This window comes from Rattus norvegicus, chromosome 15, assembly GCF_036323735.1.
Source record: "Rattus norvegicus strain BN/NHsdMcwi chromosome 15, GRCr8, whole genome shotgun sequence".
NCBI lineage: Eukaryota > Metazoa > Chordata > Mammalia > Rodentia > Muridae > Rattus > Rattus norvegicus.
The window spans coordinates 11,395,630-11,420,528 of record NC_086033.1 but is presented as its reverse complement, the minus strand read 5'-3'; the positions used below and the strand labels follow the sequence as shown (position 1 = coordinate 11,420,528).

The following is a 24,899-nucleotide window of genomic DNA, read 5'->3' as shown; positions in this document are numbered from 1 at the left end:
GGTGGGGTGGAACTTGGAGGAGCAGAGGGAGCGAAAATAGTAATTAATCAGGATATATCAGGTGAGAAAAAAAATCTATTTTCAATTCAGAAAAGAAAATCAAGCTCGTTTAGACAAAGTCACTCTTATTTTGGTCTATAAAAGACCCAACACTCCAGAGCCTATATTCTCATGGATGTTTAAAAGCAACATGATGCCAGCATGAGCTATATTTTAGACAGAACAAATTATTTTTCCTGCACATCAAATCACTGGGGTATGACTGGGAGAGAATTATGTTTAAATTGTCTAGTCCAACGTTGCGATCCTAAGGTCCCTGTTGAATTATCACACATCAAGACATGTAAGCCCGTGTTACTGTGTACGAACTGGGCAGAGAGGACGGCTTCAGTAGTAACTGTGCATACATCTGGCACAGAACCAAATTCTTGTGGCCAGGGTTTAAATTAAAAACAAAACTTAGGGAGAGTGAATTGCGTGAAGCAGAAGTTGGCAAATTTCTTGTATGGAGAGTCGAATGGTAAATGCGTTAGAGTTTGCAGAACAACAGCTTCATCACAAATCCTCAGACTCAGCTCATAAAAGGGACACACACCAGTAGATGCTACCAAAGGTAACATGTATGGTTGTGTCCCAGTGAAGCTTCATTGCTAAAACTGTGTGGGCCAGCTTAGGTCAACCTCCTGAAGCCACTGCCCCTCGTTGCTTCAGTGAGGTCAGTGTGAACAGTACTATAGATCACACATGGTTTGGAGGCATCCCCAAGGGCTCGTGTATTGAGAGTCAGTGGGGCAGCATGGGAAATGCCTGGTCTTATGGGGGCTACTCAGGCTCCTGGCACCTGACATAGCTCTTGTGAGCCTTCCCTACATTTCATAACAAAGGAAGTAATTACAAGTCTGGCCCCTTGTTCTGGCTCTGGGTCTTGCCATGGCTGATCCCTATTGTAAAAGCTTCCATGATGACACAATGCCAAGTGCCACAAAGTCTTTACTGCACCTGAGCTCCATGACCTAAATCCACAGAACTGTGGGCTAGACAAACCTCTTCTTTCTCTCCTTTCCTGTCTTTCTTCTTCTTCTTTATATAGTGTTTATTTGTTATAACATCTATTTATTTATTCTAGTATATATGTGTGTGCATGGTGTACATGTGGGCACAGGTGCCATGGTGCACATCCGGAGGAGCTCAGAAGTCAACTTTGTGGAGTCTGTCTCCTTTTCTACCTTTACACAAGTTCTGGGCATCAAACTCAGGTCATCAGGCTTGCACAGCAAACACTTTAACTCACTACCCTGGCTCATCTTGGGCATCCAAATCTATGTTCTTTAGAAAGCTGGTTACACACAGATACAAGATATGGAGGCATGGACAGGGTCTGTAGTAGAGGAATGAAGGATCAAGGGTGGAAAGAGATTTGCAGAGCTTTCCAGGCATAGCACTGCAAAAGATCACTTGGAGTGTTAGGAAAGCAGGAAAACTGAAATTCCACTTTAGAAGTAATCTGAGCACATCTCAGTTCCTAAGACTGGTGTCCATATGACGCAGAGTTTTGAATATGTGTTCTAAGCCCCATCCATTTTTACAAATGTGGGAATAAATTGTACATGCTTTCGATTTACCTTTTCTGTGACAACAGAGAGCTTTTCTTAGATGAAAGACACACTTTTATCATGAGTCTCAGGAACATGCAAATGGACCCACAAATGCTGCACCCCTAATGGGATGTCTGGGGTTACGACACAGATACCACGCGGGACAACATGTGGAGAAACTGGAAATCTCACACTACTGGTGAGATGCAAAATGGAAATGACATTGTATTTGGTCTAGATGATCATTTATGATTCAAATTAATAAGTCTCTTCTATGGCTGAGTAAGTCTACTCTTGAGTATGCATACAAGAAATAAGGACCTATACCCCCTCCTCCCAAAATATATCAGGTACAAAGATGTTTATGGCAGCTTTATTCATGGTAAATCCAAACGGAAATACCCCAAGTATCAATTAAAGTGAAAAGCACAAAGATATCAAGTGGAATATTACTGAGCAATGTATACAAAAATAGTATGCAGAGAGTTCATATGGAGGTTGGAGGAATGGCATGGGGTTTAGAGCATGCACCACTCTTGGAGAGGACCTGTGTTTATTCTAACGCCTATGTTGGATGTCTCACAACCACCTGTAAGTCCAGCTCCCAAGGGATCCAACTCTTTCTTCTGCCGTTCATCTGTACCTGCACCCAATGTGAATACCGAACAAATCAAGGACTATAGCATGGTCTACACCTGAAACATTCAAAACTGCAAGTGGAACAGGCCGTAAACCATAGACGAGGACATGAGACGGGGCCAAAACCTCCTCTTGAGCAGAGTGAGGTGTGCTTGGGAGGCTGAGGCAGAGAACTGAAAGCTCAAAGCCAGTCTTAGCAGTGAGTGAGCTATTAGTCTATGCTATGTAGTGAGACTCGGCCTCAGAAGAACGGAGGGCAGGGGGAGCGGGGAGCACTTGCCTTGCTCATGTACAGCTCTGGGTTTCATCCCAACCATAAACAGCACCTGAAGAAACTATTTAAAGGAAGACGCTCTAGAAAGATGACAGCATATTCTTTGGAGACAGCTAATACCTTACTGAACAGGGAGGAATGGCTCCCCTGGCCCTCTCTGTGCCTTCCATTTGGCCTTTTCTTTGTGGCTGTGGTGTGAGACCCACATACTTAGCTGAGATCGACAATGTACAGTTCCCCACAAGGCTCCTAGGTGTTTCTTGGAAGGCAAGATCCTCTCTCTTTCTCGGGATAACAGCCATTCTCAGCTCCATCACACGGATTAGCTGTGTTTTTGAATCTTCATGCGAATGCAATCCCGGAGTCCCAGAGAATATTTATCCTCCTTTCTGAACTTGTGCACTCAGTACAATGTGTCTTATCCATAAGTCAGTTCTTCCCCACTGCTGTGTGCATCGTAATGTTTGACATATCACAGTGCGCGCGCGCGCGCGCGCGCGTGTGTGTGTGTGTGTGTGTGTGTGTGTGTGTGTGTGTCTGTATATGTGTGTGTGTGAGTCTGTGGATGTGTGTTGGTATATCTAGCTATTCCCTGTAGGTTGATGCCATTATGCAGGTGAAGGCAGGTATAGGATAGAACGAGCCTGTCATTAGACGAGAAGGAAAAATGGGCAGGGAAAACGTTTTAGAGGAGGAGGAGACTCGAGAGAGAGAGAGGGGCAGCAGCCAAGAGAACATAGAGGCAGATGTTAAGATTTCTCTCTGCACATTTACAGGTTGGTATGTTTATTCTTAAGGGATGGACAGGATTTCGTGCATCTACATGAGCAAACTATACCTTATCTAGGTGGGTGGTTTATATCCTTATCAATTGGTTGTAAGTTAATTGTGTAGATGTGTTGTACATTGCATTTAATACATAAATCCGATGGCTGGGTTACAGTCTGCTGAGTTAGGTCTTTACTAGATTGTTGGAAATGTGAGCAGAGTCTGTGACCGGAAGCTGTACTAGGCTAGAGAATGTTTGGGGCTAGCATAGCATGGGGCCATGCTAACACGGCCTACGGAATGCGATGTGAGTCTCAGGCGTGGTAACAACCTGCAAGGGGACAGTGTGTGAAAGCGGTAACAGAAACAGTAAGAGCACGTGTATCCACACGGACCGTGAACTCGTGAGAACCAGGTCACGCACCTTTTTTATATTATACCACAATTCCTTTCTTTTGTATTGTGTCACGCTATCAAATTTGCCTTTAGAGAACAAAACCAGAAGGTTTTGTTTGATTTATATTTTCTCCAACCACGAATGAGGGTTCTGCTGATGTCACCTCTCACCAACTCTCCCCTTGTAGGTCTCTCTAGTGCAGTTTCAATTGATGACATAATGCTATCATAAGGAAGACATAGCCACCTGGAAGGCACTGTTTATTAATGCCTTCTAAAGGCCCGGAGATCATTATCATCCTGAGGACTGTGGAGAAGGCCATTTCCAAGTATCTGTTGGTCCAGGAGCCCAGCAGGAGCCTTGACGGTCCTCTCCCTGAGCTCATCAACAGCATGAGTTACTGGGTCACAAGTACACATGAGGCAGCTAGGTTTCTATCTTTGGGGAGTCCAAAGTTCACAGGCTCCACAGCCAGGTCTCCACTCAGTTGCAAATTGTTCCTACACACAGGCAGCAAAGTGGGATTCCACACTTGATCCTTCTCTTGGCATCATCAAACTTGGGCCTTTGGGTCTTCTCCTCTTCTCTGAAAAGGTATACTCCTGAATCACTCCATTTTGAACAGGCAGTGAAATTGCTCAGTACTGTCTTAATATTTAAGGTTGCAAAATCAAAATACAATTAGAAGTCAGATTCAGTGACACAGTACATCTCTTCCCCACAAATAAAAATGGATATTGGTCATATACTCCCATGCCATAGTATTTCTGTCCTACAGTCATGTTAAAAATAAAACTTTCGGCTTTATTAAACCACGAAGTTAGTGTATACTGAAAAAAGCATTATGGAACCTTTGGGAGGAAAGCTTCTCCTTCTCGTGAACAAATGTGGTGTTTGCTTTCCCTGGTTCTAATATCGAACATGCCCACCTCTGCTCACCTGCTCTTCAAGTGATTGCTCAATTCTGCACTCTGGCTGGAAAGGCAGAGAGGGAGGCGAGCTGAGCTAATCAACATTTTACAGTGGCAGAGGGGAAGAGCCAAGGCTGAGTGTGGTGTGCTTCCAGAAGAGGCATTCTAGACTGCTCTGTGCGTGGCTTTATTGAGCTATTTAGATAGCCACTTTCCAGAGAGCTGCTGTCACTGGAGAAGGTACTTCTGGGCTTCCTTCAGCCCCAGGACCCAGGAGAACTCCTGGTTGCTACTTTCATGGAGGCGTTTGTTTCCAAACACAGGCTATCTGCCAGCTCTTTCTGAAGCACTTGCATATTTACCCAGCCAGCTCTCTGTGCTGGGGATTGTATTTGGGCGCTTGGGTTTTTATCAACATCTATTTAGAGCAGAATGAAAAATAGCTCGAGATGAAATCAGAGTGTTTCCCGCCGAGAATGTGAGCTGCCCCTTCCTTCCTACAAGATGGGCATTTGGTCTCTTCCTCTCTTCCCTTCTCCTATTCCAAAACTGTCTGCTGCCTTTCTTTAGTGTGACCAACTTTAACTGGTGCTATTTCCTTAGAAGAAGTATATGAAAAAGTAGTATACCTAAATAAATTATACATTGGACAGTGTGTGTTGTCACACACATTCATCTGTGTTGACACTGCAGGTTTAAAGCAGGCAAGTGCGTCCTGTGAGGTGCTGCTTAATGGCTTTATCGCTTGCTACCCACCATGGAATAAGCCCTGAGACATTGTTTCATGTGGGAGTTTACCGAGGAATGGGAGAGACAAAATTGGGCTCAATGTATCGGTGAAGCTTAACATTTCCTTGAACTTACATTGTATTTGAAATCTGTGTGATTTAATCTCCAACTCTTGGGAAGAGGAGGGAAAAGCCCCTGATTCAGAAGCTCTACTTTGGAATCTTGCTTTCTTACCAAGCCATTCCATGTTTCCGCTAAGTACAAACCCTGGGCTCAGAGCCCCCAGGCTTAAAGCCAGCATAGTGGCAACTATGGGAGGGAGTCACTTGCCTGTTATCTGTCTGCCTGTCTGTCTCTCTCCGACTCAAGAACAAGTTTGACTCTGAATGTTGTCTCAACAGAGGTCTTATACTATCACCACCTCACTGAGAGGAGGCGGTAACCCCCCCATGTCCCATTTGACTGCATTTGGATCTGCTTGGTGTGGACCCTTGTTCACTTCACAGAGTGGAGGAGGCCCAGAGAGGAAGAGCAGGGGAGAGACACGCAGGGGAAAACATAGCACGGAGTTTGAGGCTGTAGTAAATGGGGGACACACTGAGATGTGGCTGTGTGGCATGCGGCAAGAGGGTGAGAGTGTGTCACGATCAGTTTCTTCTGGACACCCCTCGGAGGCTGTGCTGGGATCTCCTCATGTAGAGTGACTTATGACTGATCTGTGAGGCTCAAGGAGCTATCAGTCTTGGTACAGCATCAGCTGGTTTGGGCGGAAGCTCTGTCATGGGTCGGAGTACCTACTACTTCACTTTGTGGGTATAAAGCTGAACTCCTGGGGCAGATTTCAAATCCAAGAGTAGCTCAGTGGGGGTGGAGTGCACCAGCCCCACAGGGGGAAGAGCAGAGATGGAACTGACTCTTAGCTTAGTCCTGTTTTTAGCATCTGCCTCACTTGACTGTCTACCCCTCACAACAGCCACAAGTCTGTTCGTATCCTCAGGCTATAAACAAAGAACGCACGGCCTGAGGCCCAAGATACTGTGGAATTTGGTAACGTTACATAGATCTGGGTTCTGAGTGTGACCTGAATCCAGACTGCCCGAGTCCCTGCTGTATGATGTCACACTGCCTGGTTGCTCCTGGGGGAGGTAGAGGCATGCTGCAACTGGATGTCCCTTACAGAGCCCACACTGCACCATCAGCTCACCCAATGCTGTCCCCACACTGAGGTGCAGTCCCCACACACATGTACCTACTCATGGCCCTTAGTTATATTAGCTATCACGTGACCAAATCCTGAGGATCCAACAAAGTAAGACCTGGGCCAGAGAGATCCAGAGAGATGTCTCAGAAGATAAGTTATTCGCTGTGCGAGAATAAGGAACTGAGTTTGATTCCCGGCAACTCCCTTAAAAGGTTACAATGAACTGTGCATTTAATCCCAGTGCTGCATGCGTGTCATCCCAATGCTGCATGTATGTCATCTCAATGCTGCATGTATGTCATTCCAATGCTGCATATATGTCATCCCAATACTGCATATATGTCATCCCAATACTGCATGTATGTCATCCCAATGCTGCATGCATGTCATCCCAATGCTGCATGCGTGTCATCCCAATGCTGCATGCGTGTCATCCCAATGCTGCATGCATGTCATCCCAATGCTGCATGCATGACATCCCAATGCTGCATGCGTGTCATCCCAATGCTGCATGCGTGTCATCCCAATGCTGCATGCATGTCATCCCAATGCTGCATGCATGTCATCCCAATGCTGCATGCATGGAATCCCAATGTGCATGCATGGAATCCCAATGCTGCATGCATGCCATCCCAATGCTGCATGCGTGGAATCCCAATGCTGCATGCATGGAATCCCAATGCTGCATGCATGTCATCCCAATGCTGCATGCATGGCATCCCAATGCTGCATGCATGGAATCCCAATGCTGCATGCGTGGAATCCCAATGCTGCATGCATGTCATCCCAATGCTGCATGCGTGTCATCCCAATGCTGCATGCATGCCATCCCAATGCTGCATGCATGCCATCCCAATGCTGCATGTGTGGAATCCCAATGCTGCATGCATGTCATCCCAATGCTGCATGCATGGCATCCCAATGCTGCATGCATGGCATCCCAATGCTGCATGCATGCCATCCCAATGCTGCATGCATGGCATCCCAATGCTGCATGCATGCCATCCCAATGCTGGAGACGTTGGTGATAGGAAGATCCCTGGGGCTCACTGACTAATTAGTCTAGCTAAATTGCAAGCTCTAAAATAAGATGGAGAGCAATTGAGGAAGACAACCAACATACACCTGTGGCCTCCACATACATGTTCACATGTACCCCATACACATGGTACATACGTACATAAACACACGCAAATTCATATTCATATACTACGCATGATCCTGTACTCATTCTCAAGTTTGGAGCTGCTCTGAAGATAAGCTGCTTTGCAAAACAAAGGCAGCCCTGTGAGGAAATGGCCAAGAGGGAGAACTACAGACTCCTGCCTCAGGCCCTCCTATTACATACACCAGGACTCCTCAAATACTAATCCTCCCAGCACCATCTTCCTGGTATTTCACAGAGTGACTCTCGCTACAATTTTGTCTCCAATTAACTTTGTTTACTAGTTTCTTAAAATGCAGAGGACGTGTGTGCATGGCCACTATAAGAAAGATGGGGTTATTATTAGTCATAAATAGAAAACGAGTTTCTTCAGATCAATTACTTAGCTTTGTAAATAAACTTTTATTGGAAAAGAGCTGCACTCGTGTTGCAAGGGCCTCCAAGGGTTCTGCCAAGCCTGGAATATTTACTTTCTCACACTTAAGAAAGTTTGCAGGCCTCTGAAGTAGATCCAACCGATCTCAGCTAGGCTTAGATACCATCCTCTGTGTGTTGCTGAGGTCAGGAGAGACCAGGGAGGTATTAATTAAGGACATCCCAGCATTTTTGTTGAGACTGAAAGCTTAAATGAGTATCACGCAGGAAATAAGACTCACTATGGGACATGAAGCTCTTCCAGGCAAGTCAGAGGCCTTCAGTTACTGTGTTACTGTGTGCAGAGACTACGGCTAGAGAAATTCTGTAGCAATTTCTTATTGCTTCAAAACACCACAGTGGAAACCTGGTGATCTCAGAAACTCAATCCCACAGGAAGATGGGACACAGGAAAAGAATATGCCAGAACTGTATCACCCGGAAACCAAAGTGTGGCTGAAAGAATCTTGGGCATTGGAAACCTCCAGTGTGGCTTCAGGAAGTGTGACTGTGAAATTCACTGTCATCTCGACTGAATGTTGAATCATTCCAGAGGGCACGCCTTTGGGTGTAAGAGTGCATCTAGTGGTGTTTGTCCAAGGTGCAAGTGGACAGTACTATCCTCTGATGGGAGGCACATAGTCGAGCTAAAAACGAACACGGAAAGCCAGATGAAGGTCAGCACCCCTGTGCCTGTCTTCTGATCTGCTAGCATGTGAGGGGTCAGCCTTATACCTCCACCAGGGGAAAACTGTTCCCTTCACACTGGCCTCCCCGCCCAATGGATCCTATGCTCTTAGACTGAAAACCAAAACCAAACCTCCTCCACTGAGTTGCTTCTTGTTAGGTATTTGGTTACGGCAAAGAGAAAAGTAATACAGACTGGCCTCTGGGCCTCAGAACACAGAGTGCCTCTTCCTGTCCTTTGTCCCACCCTGGATCTAACACACAGTCCCAGGAGCTGTGTTTTAGATACAGCAGTCAGCACCAGGCTGCATTAACGTCCTCCCCTATTGCTTTCTCCTGCAGATGACTGCACAGACAGTCCCGGGAAGGAGGACCAAGTGTGGATAACAGGTTCCTGCTGAGGGAGAGGGAAGGTACCAATCCAGTCAGGAGAGGAGGATGGCGGAAGGGGTGATGGCTCAGCACCCACTCTCAGGTGGTAGACTTCACACTAGCTGAGAGGTTCATGACGGACCGCCCTTCATTCTAACTCACCCAGGAAGACACCCTTGGAGTGGGGTTCTAGGACACTCAAGTACTGTCCCATCATCTGGTTATGCATTTAGGGAACTGTAGGCGAATGAGCCTGGGTGTGCACGAGCCCGGGAAGGCAGGCATTCCCTTTAGAAACGAGGCCCACAAGCTTTGCTCTTGACCCTTTAGCAAACCACTCGGGGCTGTCCATCTACCCAGTATCATTACAAAGAGTGCCCATGAAGAGAGGCTCTCACTTTGCTTCCCTAATGCCTCATCCAGGCTGTGGTTACAGCCAGCATCACGAAGCTGTCATCTCCCAAGAAATGGCAAGAAAACGGCTGTGTTTCACATCTAGCACAACATTAAATGCATAGTCCTCACATCTGTGCCCCTCATGGCAGGAGAGAGCTCATGTTGGGGCAACTGGGGCAGGAGGACAGTTAAAGAGCTGCCCGCTTTAAACAACTCAAACCTCAGGTGCTTTCCTGTGCTCTCGCCCGCTGTGCCATGGGAACGTCCGTTCTCCTAAGGTGCAGCTGAAGCCAGCAGCCCCTCTCAGGAGAGACCAGCGTTGGTGAGATTCCTGTAGGGAGAGTTGCGGGAACTTTGATGTCTGAGAGTCACCGTCTCATGCCCTAGTGTGTGGTGATGGGGTCAGGCTCAGACAGAATGTGCAGTTTTTACTTCCTGAGCAGTCCTAAGTCGGCATCCGTTTCCCAGCCCGTCCCTTACTATTGGGTTGTGAGCGGGGATGGGTGGGCCACGGAGCAGAAAGCAAGGGTTCGTTATGCCTCACCTCTGCTGAGTAGAAATGTGCAAAGGCAGTTAAGCTGAGTGGCAAGGCAGGAGGAACAAGGGAACAGACAAAAATTAGAAAGACGTTATCCACCCTGGTAAGGAGCTTTATGGAAATTCCTGAATACACAGGGAAACTTCCCTATGATTTTCCTTGTTTCGATGCCTGTGAGATCCAGGGAACCCCGAAATCTGTAGAGTAGCAGAGGTGACTGTGCTTAGGGTAGAGGCCCTGGGTCTGAAGGATTGGTTGTAATGAATTAGCACGGACTCTGGACAGGGAAGCTTACGGAAGCTGTCGGTGGAAGCATGATGTCTGAGACAAACATTCTCATCCCATCAGCCTGCCTTGGGAATGGTCATATTTTCTGCACGTACATGTCAGCATTTAGAGACTTTGTAAGGGGCCTTTCTAAAGTTCGACACGCCTTAAATGAGAAGGTGTCGATGAGCATTTAGGGATTCTTAAATGTGAAGACCGTCCAATTGTTCTTTTATAAATTCACTCACAAAAATGCTACAGATAGGGAAGGAGGAGGAAGAGGAGGAGGAGAAGGAGGAAGAAGAGGAGGAAGAGAAACCTAACAACAATAACACTGTGACGTAGACACTAAATAGCGTATTTTTGTGAATAAAATCAAAGATGTTTAGCCCGCTACTCAAGGACATGGTCACCCAAATAAACAGGGGTAAGCTTCATCGAGCTGCGGCCTTCAGTTTTAAGTAAGTAAGTAAGAAAATGTAAAGGGTTGGGATTCATTCATGGTTCCTCGTCGCAGACATGAGTTATGTGGGGAGTGCCTGACTGAAAAGACCAGAGGCTGTGGATGTCTGGCCATAGGTCAGATAGCATCTGTTCCCACTACTGACCCCCAACCCTAGTATGAGAGTCTCAGCTCTGGCACAACTCTTTATTTTCCTCATAACTTCTGAGCCTGACACCTTCAGCGTCCATTTATAGAGGTTTGGCATAGGCGATCCCCCAATCCCAAGTTTTCTCACTTAGGTTGCCTAGGCTGGGAAGGGCCTGCTCTGTTCAGCATTTTTTCCTCTGTTTAATGAGACACTGGATTAAGGGCAAGGAGGGACAGCAGTTGTAGAAACTGTTGTCTGTACAGGATTTAAAAGATCAGTTCCAGCACAGTGCTGGGCTGTGTGTCAACGCTCGGGCTCCACTCTGGGCCTAACAAGTATGTGAGTGCTGACTGGACAGGTAACCAAAGGGTTTTTGGTGTTGGGCAACTTTATAGCAAGCAAAGACAAAGAGGTGCTAACGGTTATCTTTAAACACCGGTCAGGTCAAAGGATGGAGAATAAATGACTCATCGGTGCTCAGCCCCCAAAGCACATCTGCACCACCCACTCCGAGGTATAGCAAACACTGAAGGAGAGGGATGTAAAGAATGCAAGGACTGGAGGGTGGGGGCGTTCATGCTGGAAGGCTGATTGTCTTCTAGACTGGAGATGGCTATTGCACTCGGGAACTCACGGTGCAAAGGGAGCTGTAGGGACTACCTGTAAAAGATCTGTACAAGACTGGACCCATCAGCACTCCATTATGCACAGGGGCAGCGCCCATAACATTGCCACCTTTCCCTAAGGAGCTCTAGGGCCTTCATAGTGATTGCAAGGTGGGGAGACAGATTCCTCAATGGCTGATCACTGGCAAGATGCCCTTCCTCAACTTACTCCCTCCTCCGTGCTCACAGGAGCAACTCTAACTAAATGCAGTGCTGCTGCGGGCCACACACAGGTACAAAAAGGCATGGAAGTAGGTGAGGGACCTTCTGGGAAGACATTTGGTGGTAGGAGAAGGGATAAGTGATAAAGGCAGAGGAGAATTACATCCTGTATGTGTTTGAGCTTTATTTGGTTGTAGCCAAGAAGCAGAGACGTGACTTATTTTTCTAGCTCATAAACAGGGTGTAAGTCTTGCACTGAAGCTATAATAATAATAGGCAGTAAGTTTGCAGGTTGTGGGGCTGTGTGCTAAGCACACTGAGAGGAGTGAATGTCCCGCCTCAGCCTGAAATGGGCTCAGGAGGTCTTCTGAGAGGAAAGGACACAACCACAGGCAGCTGGGGCTCAGTGGGAGGAGCAATGAGACCTCCACAGGCTCAAGTTTATATGCAGCACAGGTTGGCAGGGCTGCAGCCTGTCTGTGGGAGGGAGCGTAGAGCAGAGGTGACAGAGTGGCTACGCAAAGCACAGAGGGTGTTGGGTCAGCCACTGAGAGTTGCTGGCACATCTCAGCAAGTGAGTCCAGCTCAACCATAATCAGAATGCCTTGGTGGCTTTCCCTATGGCATCTTAACGAAGCTAAAATGGTTTCTGAGATGTCATTGAGTCTGCTACCCTAACAGTCAAGTAGTTATTTATCCATACCAGAAGTCCACCCTCGTTCTCCTTACAATCATCCTGAGCTTACTGTGTGTCTTATACAGTGTCCCAGGCTCGCCCAGAAATCACTAGATATAAATAGCTAAGTAGCCCAGGCTGGTAGTCTTTACAGTGGTTGGTGTTGAGCATGGGCAATGGCTCTGGTGTGTACGTTGTTTTCTATATTTCTTGTTTTAATTTAGGGCATGGCTTTGGAGTCCCCCTGAGACCACAAGGAGCTCTTCTTGAAGCTTGGAGTCCCTCTGCCTCTGTGGCTCCTTCCCTGAGTCTCCATAAATTTTCATAGCCCTTTTGGAACGGCTGCTGAAAATCAATTCTTCTCACTCACCATTAGCACTCGCAGATTCCATGCTCTGGCAGACGGCTGCAAAACAGCCTCAAAAAACACAAGACCCATTGCCATTTACCATGAGAAGGCTTTAGACACAGTCCCAGCTCTTCAGACTATGGACTGCAAAGCCCTCAAAAACCCATCACCGCTTACCACGAGAAGTCTTTAGATACAACCCCAGAGCTTCGTGGACTCTGGAGGAGTACATTTGACTAGCAAATCCCCGTACACATTTAAAATCAGATTTGATCTGTCAGAGTTAAATTTTCACACGGTGTTCTATTCTAGAGAATACATCTCCAATATGGGTCCAACAGTGGGCTGGTTGTTCTATTAGCCACTGGCAATAAAACAGAGTAGAAAAAGGTAATTCAGAGTTTTAAAGGCTGATTTATATGGCATGCAGCATATATTTCAGCTTGAATACAGACTTTATAATCAAAGTACTCTTACCACGCCAGGGAGACGGCTCAGAGTGTAAAGGTATTAGAGCTAAATGCTAAGCCAGACTGCTTGAGTTTGATCTCTGGGACTTCCATGGTAAAGAAAAGAACTGACTCCTACTAATTGTCCTCTAGCTTCCATTCAAGAGCCATTCATGACAACTATGCATGAACACACACACACATACACACACACACACACACACACACACTCACACACACATACACACACGATAATAAATAATAAAACTTCCTTCTTCTAAATCCCAGCACTGTTCCTTAATAACTCTGTTATTAAACACAACAATTAACTTCTCTTAATCTAAGTTTGCCACAAAAAGTAGAAGGAAGGAAGGCGTTCTAAGCAATCTGTCCGCTAGGGCTATCCCGAGAACCAGTAGGGTAAAAAGCAAGTGTGACTCACAGTAGCCAGGCTACAGAGCATGTTATCTAGGTGCCAATCAGTGGGTGAGCAGAAAATAGATAAAGAGATGGGGTCTACATGCTTTTATTCAGTCATAAAAATGAAATCATATTTTTTTTAGGAAAATGGATAAAACTACACATTAGTATATTAATCAAAATAAGTCAGACCTCCAAAATCCCAATTTTCTATCCATCCATCCATCCATCCATCCATCCATCCATCCATCCATCTATCTACGGCATAAAAGTAAAGTGGAGGCTATTTAAGTTATGTTTTACTTTTAAAATTTTAAGAATGCATATGTCTGAGGGTAGGTTTTTCCTCATGAGTACAAGTGCCTATGTAGGCAAGAAGAAGGCATTGGGCCCCATAACTAGAGAGCTAAGGATTTATTAGCCACCCTAAGAGAGATGCTGGGAACTGAACTTGGAGCCTCTATCAGAGCAGTGTGTTCACTCTCAACCACTAAGCCACTGCTCCAGCTCAAAGGCAGACAATGAAGAAAGGGAACCAGTAGGAGGAAGAATAGGGACAAGTGTGTGTGTGTGTGTGTGTGTGCGTGCGTGTGTGTGTGTGTGTGTGTGTGTGTATGCCTGTGTGTGTACACATGCGTGTGTGCACAGGTGAATATGAGTAAAGTATATATTTGACATGTGGAAAACCTATAAGCACTGTCACACAATTCTTGATTTGTCTGGTCCCCACCAAACATAAAGAATGAAATAGGTACGTCAGCACTCATGTGGGAAGGTCTTGAGTTTAAGACCATCTTCGTTCTATAGTGGACTCGAGATGCATATGGGCTATATGGGGGCCAGTCTCAAAGAGAAATAGAAAGGACAGGGAAGGAAAGGAAAGGAAAGGAAAGGAAAAGAAAGGAAAGGAAAGGAAAAAAGGAAAAGAAAAGAATTAAAAAAGAAGAAAGAAAATCCAAAGGAACTGCAGAACAGTCTGGGATCAGCACTGTGGGATTTGCTGTCTGTTGACGACACGATGGAACATGTATTTTTGGCAGTCGTGGGGACGAATCCAGTGTCTCAGGCATATTAGACAGGGATTTTCCACTGAGCATCATACTGACTCCTATCTTTTTGATTCTATGCTAAGGGATACTTTCTTTGTGCTTTTGGCTCTCTTCTTGGGGTAAATTAAACTTCAGCCCTAGCCTCGATGGGCTGGCATATGACACACACCAGTGACAACAGTCAATTGTGTTCACAGAGGGATATATGATACAAATCAGACCAACAGAACCACAGCTTAGACTGTGGTGGTATGATCATGATCCGAGTCTGTCTCTCTGTCTCTGTCTCTCTGTCTGTCTCACTCATTCACTACTTCCACCCTCCCCTCCTTCCTCCAGGAAAAACCTGGAGCTTCTGGTGGCCATATTTGCCAGCCTTAAGGGACAGATTTCCAACTAGGAAGGCAGCAGTAGCACACACACAGCGTGGTTGAAGATAAAGGCACACAAGCCTCTAAGCCAGTAACTCACACGGACTCTGTGCTATATGCTGGTTTTCAGAGGAGCTCGTCTGAGCTTCTGTCACTTTCAGTCCAGGGCTCTCTCCTTCCTGGCCAACAGGGCTCTGTTTTCTACCTCCCAAATCCAAGATCTCTTGGTTCATAATAGCTCCTGCATTCCGCAAGAGGATTATGGATTCAGTGCCTAGCTTTTGGTTCCACAACCCTGGAGAGCACAGCTTGTATCTCAGGCACTCCTGGGATCTCTGAGGAGTATCTTGCTTGCCCAGTGACTCTAACAAATCCACAAGCTCCATGGAGTAGGAGTATCCGAGCTGAAAATAGTGGGTGAGAAGAGTCATGCTTGAGTTGGAGACGTGGCTCTCCTTGCACGGAAGAGATTCCCGGCACGGGCTGTTCGCCTTCCTAGGCACTGGTGTGCTTACGTGTCAAGCAAGTGAAAAGAATCTCTAAGATCCCTTTTCAGTTCTAACATTCCAGAAGCGTCTATTACTCCAGGCCTCCTCTCCATTATGTATGGTGTGGGGTAATTGGCTACAATTCTCATATTAGTCTGCTTCCTTTTGTTTCAGCTTTAAAAAAAAAAAAGCACTCTATTAGATGCAATTTCTGCGTTCCAAGTACTTATTTCTCCTCTGATTTCCTTCTAAGAAAAATATTTATTTTTGTGTAGTTGGACATAACGATCCCATTTTCTTCCCATTTCTATATTTTTAAATCTAATTAAGGTGATAAGTTCCTTGAGAGTTGAAGCTGGGGTTTTCCTGTGTGTGTAAACATTTATTTTTTTTTAATTGCCAACTAAGCTGCCAATTTTGACAGGGAAACAGGATATGGGTTTTAAGTAATATAAGCAGGAAATGGGTCTCCAACCCACACAAAATAAATACAAAACTACTGATTTTCTCCTAGTTCACATCTGACTTACTCATTTATAACCTTAGTCTGAGTTGAAGTTCTCCCACAAAAATACATATGACCTCTATGTCAACAGGACCAGAATAGGAGCATCAGGTGACCTGCCAAGTGTCACCCAGGTAAATATCATGGCATGGATGTCAGACCAAAACCAGAACATCAGGTGACCCTCCTGGTGTCACTTATGTAAATAACACAGTCATTTCAGGTCAGCAGGCCTTTCCCGGCAGGGGAGAAAGGTCGGCCCTAAGATAATTGAACATTGGCTTCCCAGGTCCAGGTTTCTTGCTTGCTAGTAACTCACTCCATTTGGAGAGATCAAGTAACTGGATGATATGTGGCCACACGATCTGACTTGTACAGATAGAGCTACCCAGAGGGAATGGTCTGCACACAGCCCTTCTGACTGGTTGCCTCACTCAGGCTTGTTCCTGGGAACTCTATGGATGAACAGGACTTTGACTCCAAAGGCCATGATGACTATCTCTTGGTAAACCTAATTGAATGGTGTGAAGGCCGAGGCCATGGGGTGGGCTGGCACTGCCATCCAGGGCTGCTGTCTAAAGCTTGCTTTAGGTCATCTGCTTTTCCATTAGAAGGTCCACCTTGTCCTTCAGATGACTCTCCAATGTGATCGTTTGCTTTTCTGTTCACATGCTTTGGAAAGGAGAGTACATCTGTCCAACCCGTCTAAACTTTCTCTCTTGAAACTGGCCTAGGTACATTCAGTGAATTGAGCACTGTGGTTAGAATGGACAGCCAGCTGGCATAAGATGAACCATGCTAATCCTATTCCTGAAGAGTAGAAGTCCAAGCAATCGGCCAGAGGAAGAAACAGTGCTAAGAAGTGTGTGTCTGTCTTCTGAGAAACAGCCGTTGCAGTCCCTGGGCTGGTTGGTAACACAAGAAGCCTGACACCGCTGGAGCAGTCCAGGCTCCTCTTTAAGGTTACGACAAAAGTTGTTGGTTCACACATGCTCTTCTAATGCATAGTAAAATCACGATGGGTATCTGGCTTCTTGCCCTATGCTCCTGGAGGGCAAAGACATCTCCAGGTTCCTGAGGAGGACCTGGCCTAAGGACTCATCTGCAGTGAGCTTTCGACATCCCCTAAGGGATGGATGAAGAAGTAGCGAGGCCCTCTGGGTCTCACCTGGGGTGCCTGCTGCCTGGCCCATTCACCTGGGACGCATCCCTCTGATGCTTTAGGCCTGATGGCTGAACAATTTGCCGTCATATTCTATTCTACATAGAAGCATCAAGGAGAAAAATGTAAATAATGGAAAAAAATCCGTGTCTATAACATCCATCTACACCAATAAATCTGCTGTCAACTCCCTAGTATCAGATGCTTATGGCCCAATAAGCAATTTTTTTTTTGGTTCTTTTTTTCGGAGCTGGGGACCGAACCCAGGGCCTTGCGCTTCCTAGGTAAGCGCTCTACCACTGAGCTAAATCCCCAGCCCCCCCAATAAGCAATTTTAACTCATTTAAGTATTTTTGTTATTCTCGTTGGGAAGGAATGGTTTTGAAGAGAAAAGCTAACTCAACTTGAGAAAAATCTCAGTGCCCCCAGCACCCAAATGATCCTTCTAAAACAAGTGTGCACCATGCCTCCCATCTACAAATAGGCATTACTTCCCCAAGTCTTACGGCCTTTTGTCTCCTTCACCCCTTGCTACAGTATTCCCGCTGTCGGGATGAGGATACAGAGGGTCATGGCTGCACTGACTGTCAGCTCGAGAGAACCTCACTGAGTCAGGAACCCTTCTGGAATCCACAGCCACTCCTAAGACTGGAGCAACCACTCAAACTTGTCAGAGTCTTCATGGTTATTTATTTTTTTTTTTTACGCCATCTCTTTTTGTACCTGGCCATGGTGGCATGCCATTTTTGTGACCTCTGAATGTCCCTTGTTAAAGCTCTTGACGGTTGGATCTTAGAAGCCGAGCAAATCTATACAGAGATAAGTAAACGGAGATTCCACTCACACTCTTTGGACATGCCCACTTCAAAGCACTTCTGCAGGCGGCAGTACTGGCATCGATTCCTAGTGACCTTGTTAATAACGCAGTTCTTATCCCGGTGGCAAGTGTAGATCATGTTCTTCTGAATGCTTCGTCGGAAAAAGCCCTGCGAGCAAGAAGATGAGCAGATAAACAGCTAGCTCCACACGAGACCAGAGCCCACCTTGGGATGCACATTGGGCTTTGTCTGCTGAAAACAGGATGGCTGCAAGAAGCTGAACTGAAAACCCCAAACCCCGGGTCTAGAGAAATGATGGCTCAGTGGCTTATTCTTGCAGAGGACACAGGTTCTGTTCCCAGCACTCACCCCTGGCAGCTCACATGTTCCAAGGGGCTGTGGCATGCTCTTCTTAACTCCTTTGCCCCAAAGACCCTTCTGTCAAAACTAGAGATGGCTGCCAAACGAATGTCTTACTAAAACAAATATCAAGTTGATTTGCTTGGAAAACTTCAAACAGAGCTAGAACCCATGCCAGTTTAGCTAACATAACTACCTACTTACCTACCTACTAGATATCTACATTACCCTTCTGTCATCCTAAAGTAACTACCCACTTACCTACCTACTATATATCTACCACACTACATACCTACTATGTATCTACTCACCTACCTACTATGTATCTACTTACCTACCTACTACATATCTCTACTTACTGATCTACTATATACCTATATGTCCCTCCTGTCATCCTTTTGAGCTAGCTTTGCATTTAGTCTTCTCATTAATAAATTAAATACAATTTTTATTTGGCTTTATTTACATGTCTGTGCTGAGCGGGTTGCCACTGCTTTAACTTCCCGAGAAGGCTTTGATAAACTCAGCAGTAGATCCAGAGAGTGCGTGAAACGCTCACAAAATGGAGCAAACTTTAGGTTCCAAAGTAGGGACCTCACGTCTCTTCTGTCCCCCAGTTACTACCAGACAGCTCTACCGCCGTGGTTAATGGAGTGCCGCTTGTTCAAATCAACATGAGGGCATAGCAGGTGATAAAATGCTTGCCCGATAAGCTGCCGCCCCGAGTATTAAAAGCATGGGGCTCTACCTGACCAGTTGCGGTGGGATTTACAACCACTCTACAAACCATTTTTCTGAAGGCAGGAAATATGCTGAACAGTCTTCTCATGTGAGCACAACCTCGCCTGTAGTGGACTATCACGGCAGGAGCCTGACTAACGACTGCTAGTGCTCCACTGTGCGCCAAGAATGCTTGTGGAGTGCACGTTGCACAGGATTTTCACACAGGTGCCCCACCTAGGATTTGAGAGTCTAAATAGACATATCGTTACTGGCATGGTTTCACTGTAAGAGACTGGACATCTGGTTTAAGACTTCTGAGTTATCAGTAGCCCCCCCCACACACATTTTTTCAAAAAAAAATGTGATTTAATTTTCTACCTTTGGTGTTATAAGGATGATCAGAATCACCAACAGGTCACCAGTGTCCTGGAACCTCAGAAGTGTGTGCTTCTGTGGCAGAACGGCCTTTCTCAGAACACTACACAGCACCCCTGGTTCTCAGAGGTACCAACTCAACATTAAAAAAAAAATTACTCCTTGACAAAGAACAACACGGTGGAGGTGATAGTCTTTGTGTGTGTGTGTGTGAGGAACTAAAGAGACGGGAACCACGGGTGCCCTTTTCATTTATTAAAACCCAAATATTCGGTTCGGCAAATTGTAGGTGACTGGGGAGCACAGAAAAAGAACACCATGATATTCAAGGGAAATAAGAGCAAACTGAAGAACTTTATCCATCACTAATTACCCCTCAGCATGGCTCAGAAACAATGACTGAAACCAAATACGACTTCTTAATTTTCCAGATCAGACTTTGGCTGGGCGTCAGCAGGTCTCAGGTTCAGGAAATCACTCCCAGCTTGGCAGAACCCTTGCCGACTGTGATGCATGCTGGGAGGTATTTTGATCCGTGTGTTGGGTAAACAGAGACTGTCTGTGATTCTTATGGAGTTTTGTGTCACCCACAACTTATGCCATCCTGCATAAACCTCAACCCTGCTAGAGGCCGAAGCTTCCAGAACTACGTGTGGATGAGGAGGGGCACAAAGCCCCAGGCCACTGATGATTTAATAATTTTGTATAGGATTCTTGAGCGTCAAGATGGAATTGTTTTATCTCTGGCTTGCTTGGGAAGCCTGCGCTGTAAGCATAGAAAGCCCAGTGAGCCAATGTTCAAATGGAATCTCATGCCCCGTGGAGAGTTAAGTTTATGGATGGCGTGGAACTCTGGTTTGCCCCATTCTTTGCTGAGACAGAATACGAGTTAATATCACTGGCATTATCCGAATTTCATGAGTTTTTTTTTTTAAAGAAATTCTGAGGGAATTCATGTTTTTATCATGTGATTCAATGTGATTTAAAGCCACATATATGTCTGACTCACAATGAAAGGCCTTACACGATTGGCCTTGGGTGTTAAAAAATGGGCTTCAGAGGTTCGCATATAATAGTTCTTGAAGCCAGTAGCTAGTAAACGCCTGTAGGGGAAGGAACAAGAGGCTGATTATGGGAAGATTCAGAGTGGCTTGTATCTGGTAAAGGGCAGGAGAGGGCAGACCCAGCTGAGAGGTTGCCCCTGCCCTGGAAGTCAAGCCCCTGCCAGTAGCCTCCTCACTGTCCCTGTGTCATAAGCTGGTCACAACTTTATACAGCTGAGCTCTCTGCTCCTCGATCAGGGACTGGAGGACACACTGACATCGTCTTTCCAGATGCCCAGTCTTGGGTTACAAATGCAACACAGTACCAGACAGTAAAGAGTAGGATGGTCAGGAAAGTGCAGTGTCAGAAGTATAAGGAGAGATACATCTTCCCCTGGAATGAGCAGGAGTGGGAGTTTTCTATATTAGCTAGAAGCTTACAGGACAGCAAGGACTCCAGTGCCATTTGCAGTCCTCTCAGAGTCATGAAATGGCCTTAAGGGAAAGCCTTCAGGTGAATACCTATGGCAGACTTGAAGTTGAGACCCTTTGGTAGTGACACGGGGCTTGTGGCTGAGACTTTAGGACTCAGTTTTTGACCCCAACCCTCATACTTCTAACCTTTCTTTACCCCAGATATCCCAGGGAGTGCGTCATCAAGAAAGCCTTTTGTAACTGATACATAGAAGGATGCTTTTCTCCTAGAAGCTTTGGTATTCCTTCTTATAAGCTTCATTCATTCATTCATTCATTCATTCATTCAAGGAAAGTTAAAGTATTAAGTGGTAGTACTGTCTGCTTTCAAGGTTACATGGGTAGCATGAGGAACGCCAGATGGTGGCCATGGTCACAGTCTACAGAGTCCAAAGACATAATGAATTTTCCCAACATGGGGCTTCAGGACTGCCATGCTTTCTGGTGCCCGGGTCTTTATAACATGAGACTGGCAGGGAGGCTGGCTCCTGTAACTGCAGCAAACACACTGGTGTCATCACAGTGTCCACTACAGCTTCCTGGAATGACTGGATGTGGTGAAAGAGACTGTCAAGGAAGCAGGATAGTGTATACTAGGGCTGTGGCAGAATTTGACATATAATTCAATAAATAATTGTTGATTGAATGAATGATGATGTTCAAGTCATAAGCAGAGCCTATAAGGTAGTTTTGGATTCACACCTCACTTCATTTAAGATATCCGTTAACATTAAATGCATTCCTTAGGATGACATTGCTTGCACTTAAGAGGGGGAATCACAATGCTTCTTTCAACAAAACAAGGAAAAAGTTGCTGATCAAGGAGTGGGCATCAGCTTTGTCAGTGGGGATTCTGTTGACAAACCCTGACTTGTGTGTGTCAACTGACTGGTGTCAACCATGATTCTGTTGGCCACTCCCCATGTTTTCAAATCAATCATGACTTCTGTTGAGTGCTTAACACTTTCAATGGATGATTACAACTTCCATTGATTAACCATGATTTTATTGACTATGGATTCTGCTGTCTGAAGAGTCAAAGCTGGCAACACGAAGGTCACTCATTCCCACATCAGGAAGGCGTACCAGTATTTTCGAGTCTCTAGTATTTTCTGTCTGTGAAGTTCTCAACTGTTCTTATGTCATATCTATCAAATCTTGTCAGGATCCCTAGCTACGGAGGACAAAACCAGGGATTCATGTTAGAGCCATGTGGCTCCTTTATTCACCACAATGGGTGCTCACAACCAGCTGAGACTATTTCTGTCTCACCTGGGGATATGGAAGATCGCTGCTGTGCCTCACTTCCTATTATAGTCAGCGAAGAAACTATCCTAAAACAAAAGAGACTCAAATATCTTCCTGTACCTAAATACCTAAACTTCCAAGTTCCCTCAGTGGATGAATACCTTGAACCTGCTTGTTCATAAAGGACACAGAAAGAAGTGGTCTGGCTCGCCCCCATCATATTTTGTCATGTGACTAAGTTGAGCCACATTCTCCCATTTAACACTTCCAAAGCATGGCTCTAGAGCCTCCCAATCCACTGGCCATGTCTAGTTTCGTAGCTTCTGGATGGTGTCATGTGTAACAGTACTCCTTATCTTCCACAGAGGCTGAATTTTTATCTTTCACAGAGGCCGAATTTTAAAATTGAGACACTGGTCTACAGTTGTGAGCTAGGTTTTAATTCGGGCCTGTGTGGATTTTAATTCTGACCCCACCACTTAACTGCTTCTGTAGCTTTGAGCTAAGGCCCCAGTTCCCTCATGTGCAAGTTCCTACCCACTTGGATGGGCAAGCATCAGCCACAGTCCAGCGCCTGTCAGAGAACAAGAGCTTGGCAAGTGATCATTCTTGCTATTAGAAAGACCTGGTTCCTTAAAGGTTCCTTATAGAAGAATTCTCACACAATTCTGTGATTAAAATAGTGATTCTCTAATTGGAAAGAACAGTGCTGGCAGTCTCTGCATTCTTCTGGGCCAAGCCCTCCCAGTTCCATGAGCGTGTGCTCCCTCGTCTCCTCGTTGATCAGTAACTTAACGTCAACTGACTGGTGTGAATGGCAAGGCTTCGTCATGGCTTCATCAGTCTGAGCTGTGAGTTGAATATAACATGTGTTCTATGCATTTCTATGTTTGAACATTTGGTCCCCGTTTAGCGCTGCTACAAACCCTTTCTTTTTGTCTATCATAGTAACAGAGGAGAAACTAACACAGTGTATGAGAGAATATGACCAGGGAGCTCTGCTAACGATGCCGCAGAGCAGTGCGGTCAGAACACTACATTTGACCTCAGCTAAACCGACAAGCAATGTGGGAAGAACTCTACAGAAGCAAGCCATAGAAAAGATTGGTGTGGTATTTAGCACATAGTAGGTCACAATAAAATCCTGACTGAGTAAATGAAAGCAATGGGGGTTCAAATGAGTCAGAGGAGACTCATCATTGGTCCCAGGCTCTAGAGAAGGGGTAGAATGTGAGCAGCAGTGTTTTCTGGGGGCACAGAGTGAATGATGGGAGTGCATAGGAGACAACAGAAGAAGGGACGGTGTTCAGACTTCAAAGCCCTTGAAGGAATACCAAGTATGGACTAGGGAGGCACTGTACTCTTCTATGCAAAAGAGGCCAGGGTCAGAATTATGGTTATCTAAAACTGCCAAGGGAGTTGGGAGTTCTTGACTTGACCAAAAGTTACATTACTATGATGATGATGATGATGATGATGATGATGATGACGACGACGACGACGATGATGTTAGATGTTGGGAACTGGGAAACAATATAAGCATATAATACCTGACCTGGCCTTCACTGGGCAAGAGCATAATAGCCCAGTAATCTTTACTCTGAGATAGTATCGCCATCACCCGCTTCAGTTTATACACAGCTGCTTGTGAGGAGTCATGCTGTGTTATTCTGACAGTGCGGGTGTCGAACTTGACAGCTGACTAATCAGGCTTAGATGTGTAACGTATATTACAGTGGTTTAAGGTTAAGCACTAAGTGAAAACTTTATTTTGGCATCATTTTTAGTCACAAAAAAAAAAACACTGAGTCAGGAGAATGTCACTCAAAAGGTAGTGTGGGACATGGTGTAATTAGCTTTAATTGTTAATTCGAAACACCCTAGACTATCCTGGAGGAGAGCCTCAGTGAGCTATCGGGCATGTCTATATAGGGGGTTGTCTTGATTGATAACTGATGTGTGAAGACTCGGGCCACTGTGGTTAACACCATTCCTTACCAAACAGTCCTGAACTAAGTATTGAGAATGTGCTGAGCACTAAACATATATGCAATCATTCCCCTGTCCTTGATTGTGGATGTGATATGACTGGCTGTTTTGACTTCCCTGAAATGATTACTGTAGCTTGAAAATGTCAGTGGAAACAAAATCTTTATCCCCTAAGTTCTTTTTTTTTTTTGGTTCTTTTTTTTCCGGAGCTGGGGACCGAACCCAGGGCCTTGCGCTCCCTAGGTAAGCGCTCTACCACTGAGCTAAATCCCCAGCCCCCTCCCCTAAGTTCTTTTTTGTCATGATATTTTATCACAGCCACAGAAATGGGGTAGAACAGACCATACGAATGAGCTGAGCTGTGGCCTAATTAATTTCTCTACCAGGTTAAGTTCAAAGGGAAAGGGATCCAGGAACCTTATGTGTTTTATCCCACCAAGCCTATCTCAATCAAAGAGTAGTCGGGTGACCACCCAGATCATAGACTGCTGAGGACAGCAGACAACAGTCATATTCCCAGACCTGCCATCAGCAGGGGTAGGGGTTTGGGGGACTGTGGAATAATCCTCTGGCCGTTCTGGGAAGCAAGGTTGCAAGACCAGGAAACATGTTGCCTTAAACAAACAG

The 24,899-nt window shown here is 45.6% G+C and overlaps 1 protein-coding gene across 3 annotated transcripts in view; it reads right to left on the bottom strand.

Moving 5' to 3' along the window:
* Rarb (retinoic acid receptor, beta) overlaps nucleotides 1-24,899 on the bottom strand; it is a 644,786-nt gene that overhangs the window by 61,509 nt on the left and 558,378 nt on the right. For all 3 annotated transcript variants that reach the window (XM_017599578.3, NM_031529.1, XM_017599579.3), the window contains one exon: nucleotides 18,087-18,228. In XM_017599578.3, coding sequence (XP_017455067.1) covers nucleotides 18,087-18,228 — 142 coding nt within the window. The remainder of the gene's footprint in view (nucleotides 1-18,086; nucleotides 18,229-24,899) is intronic.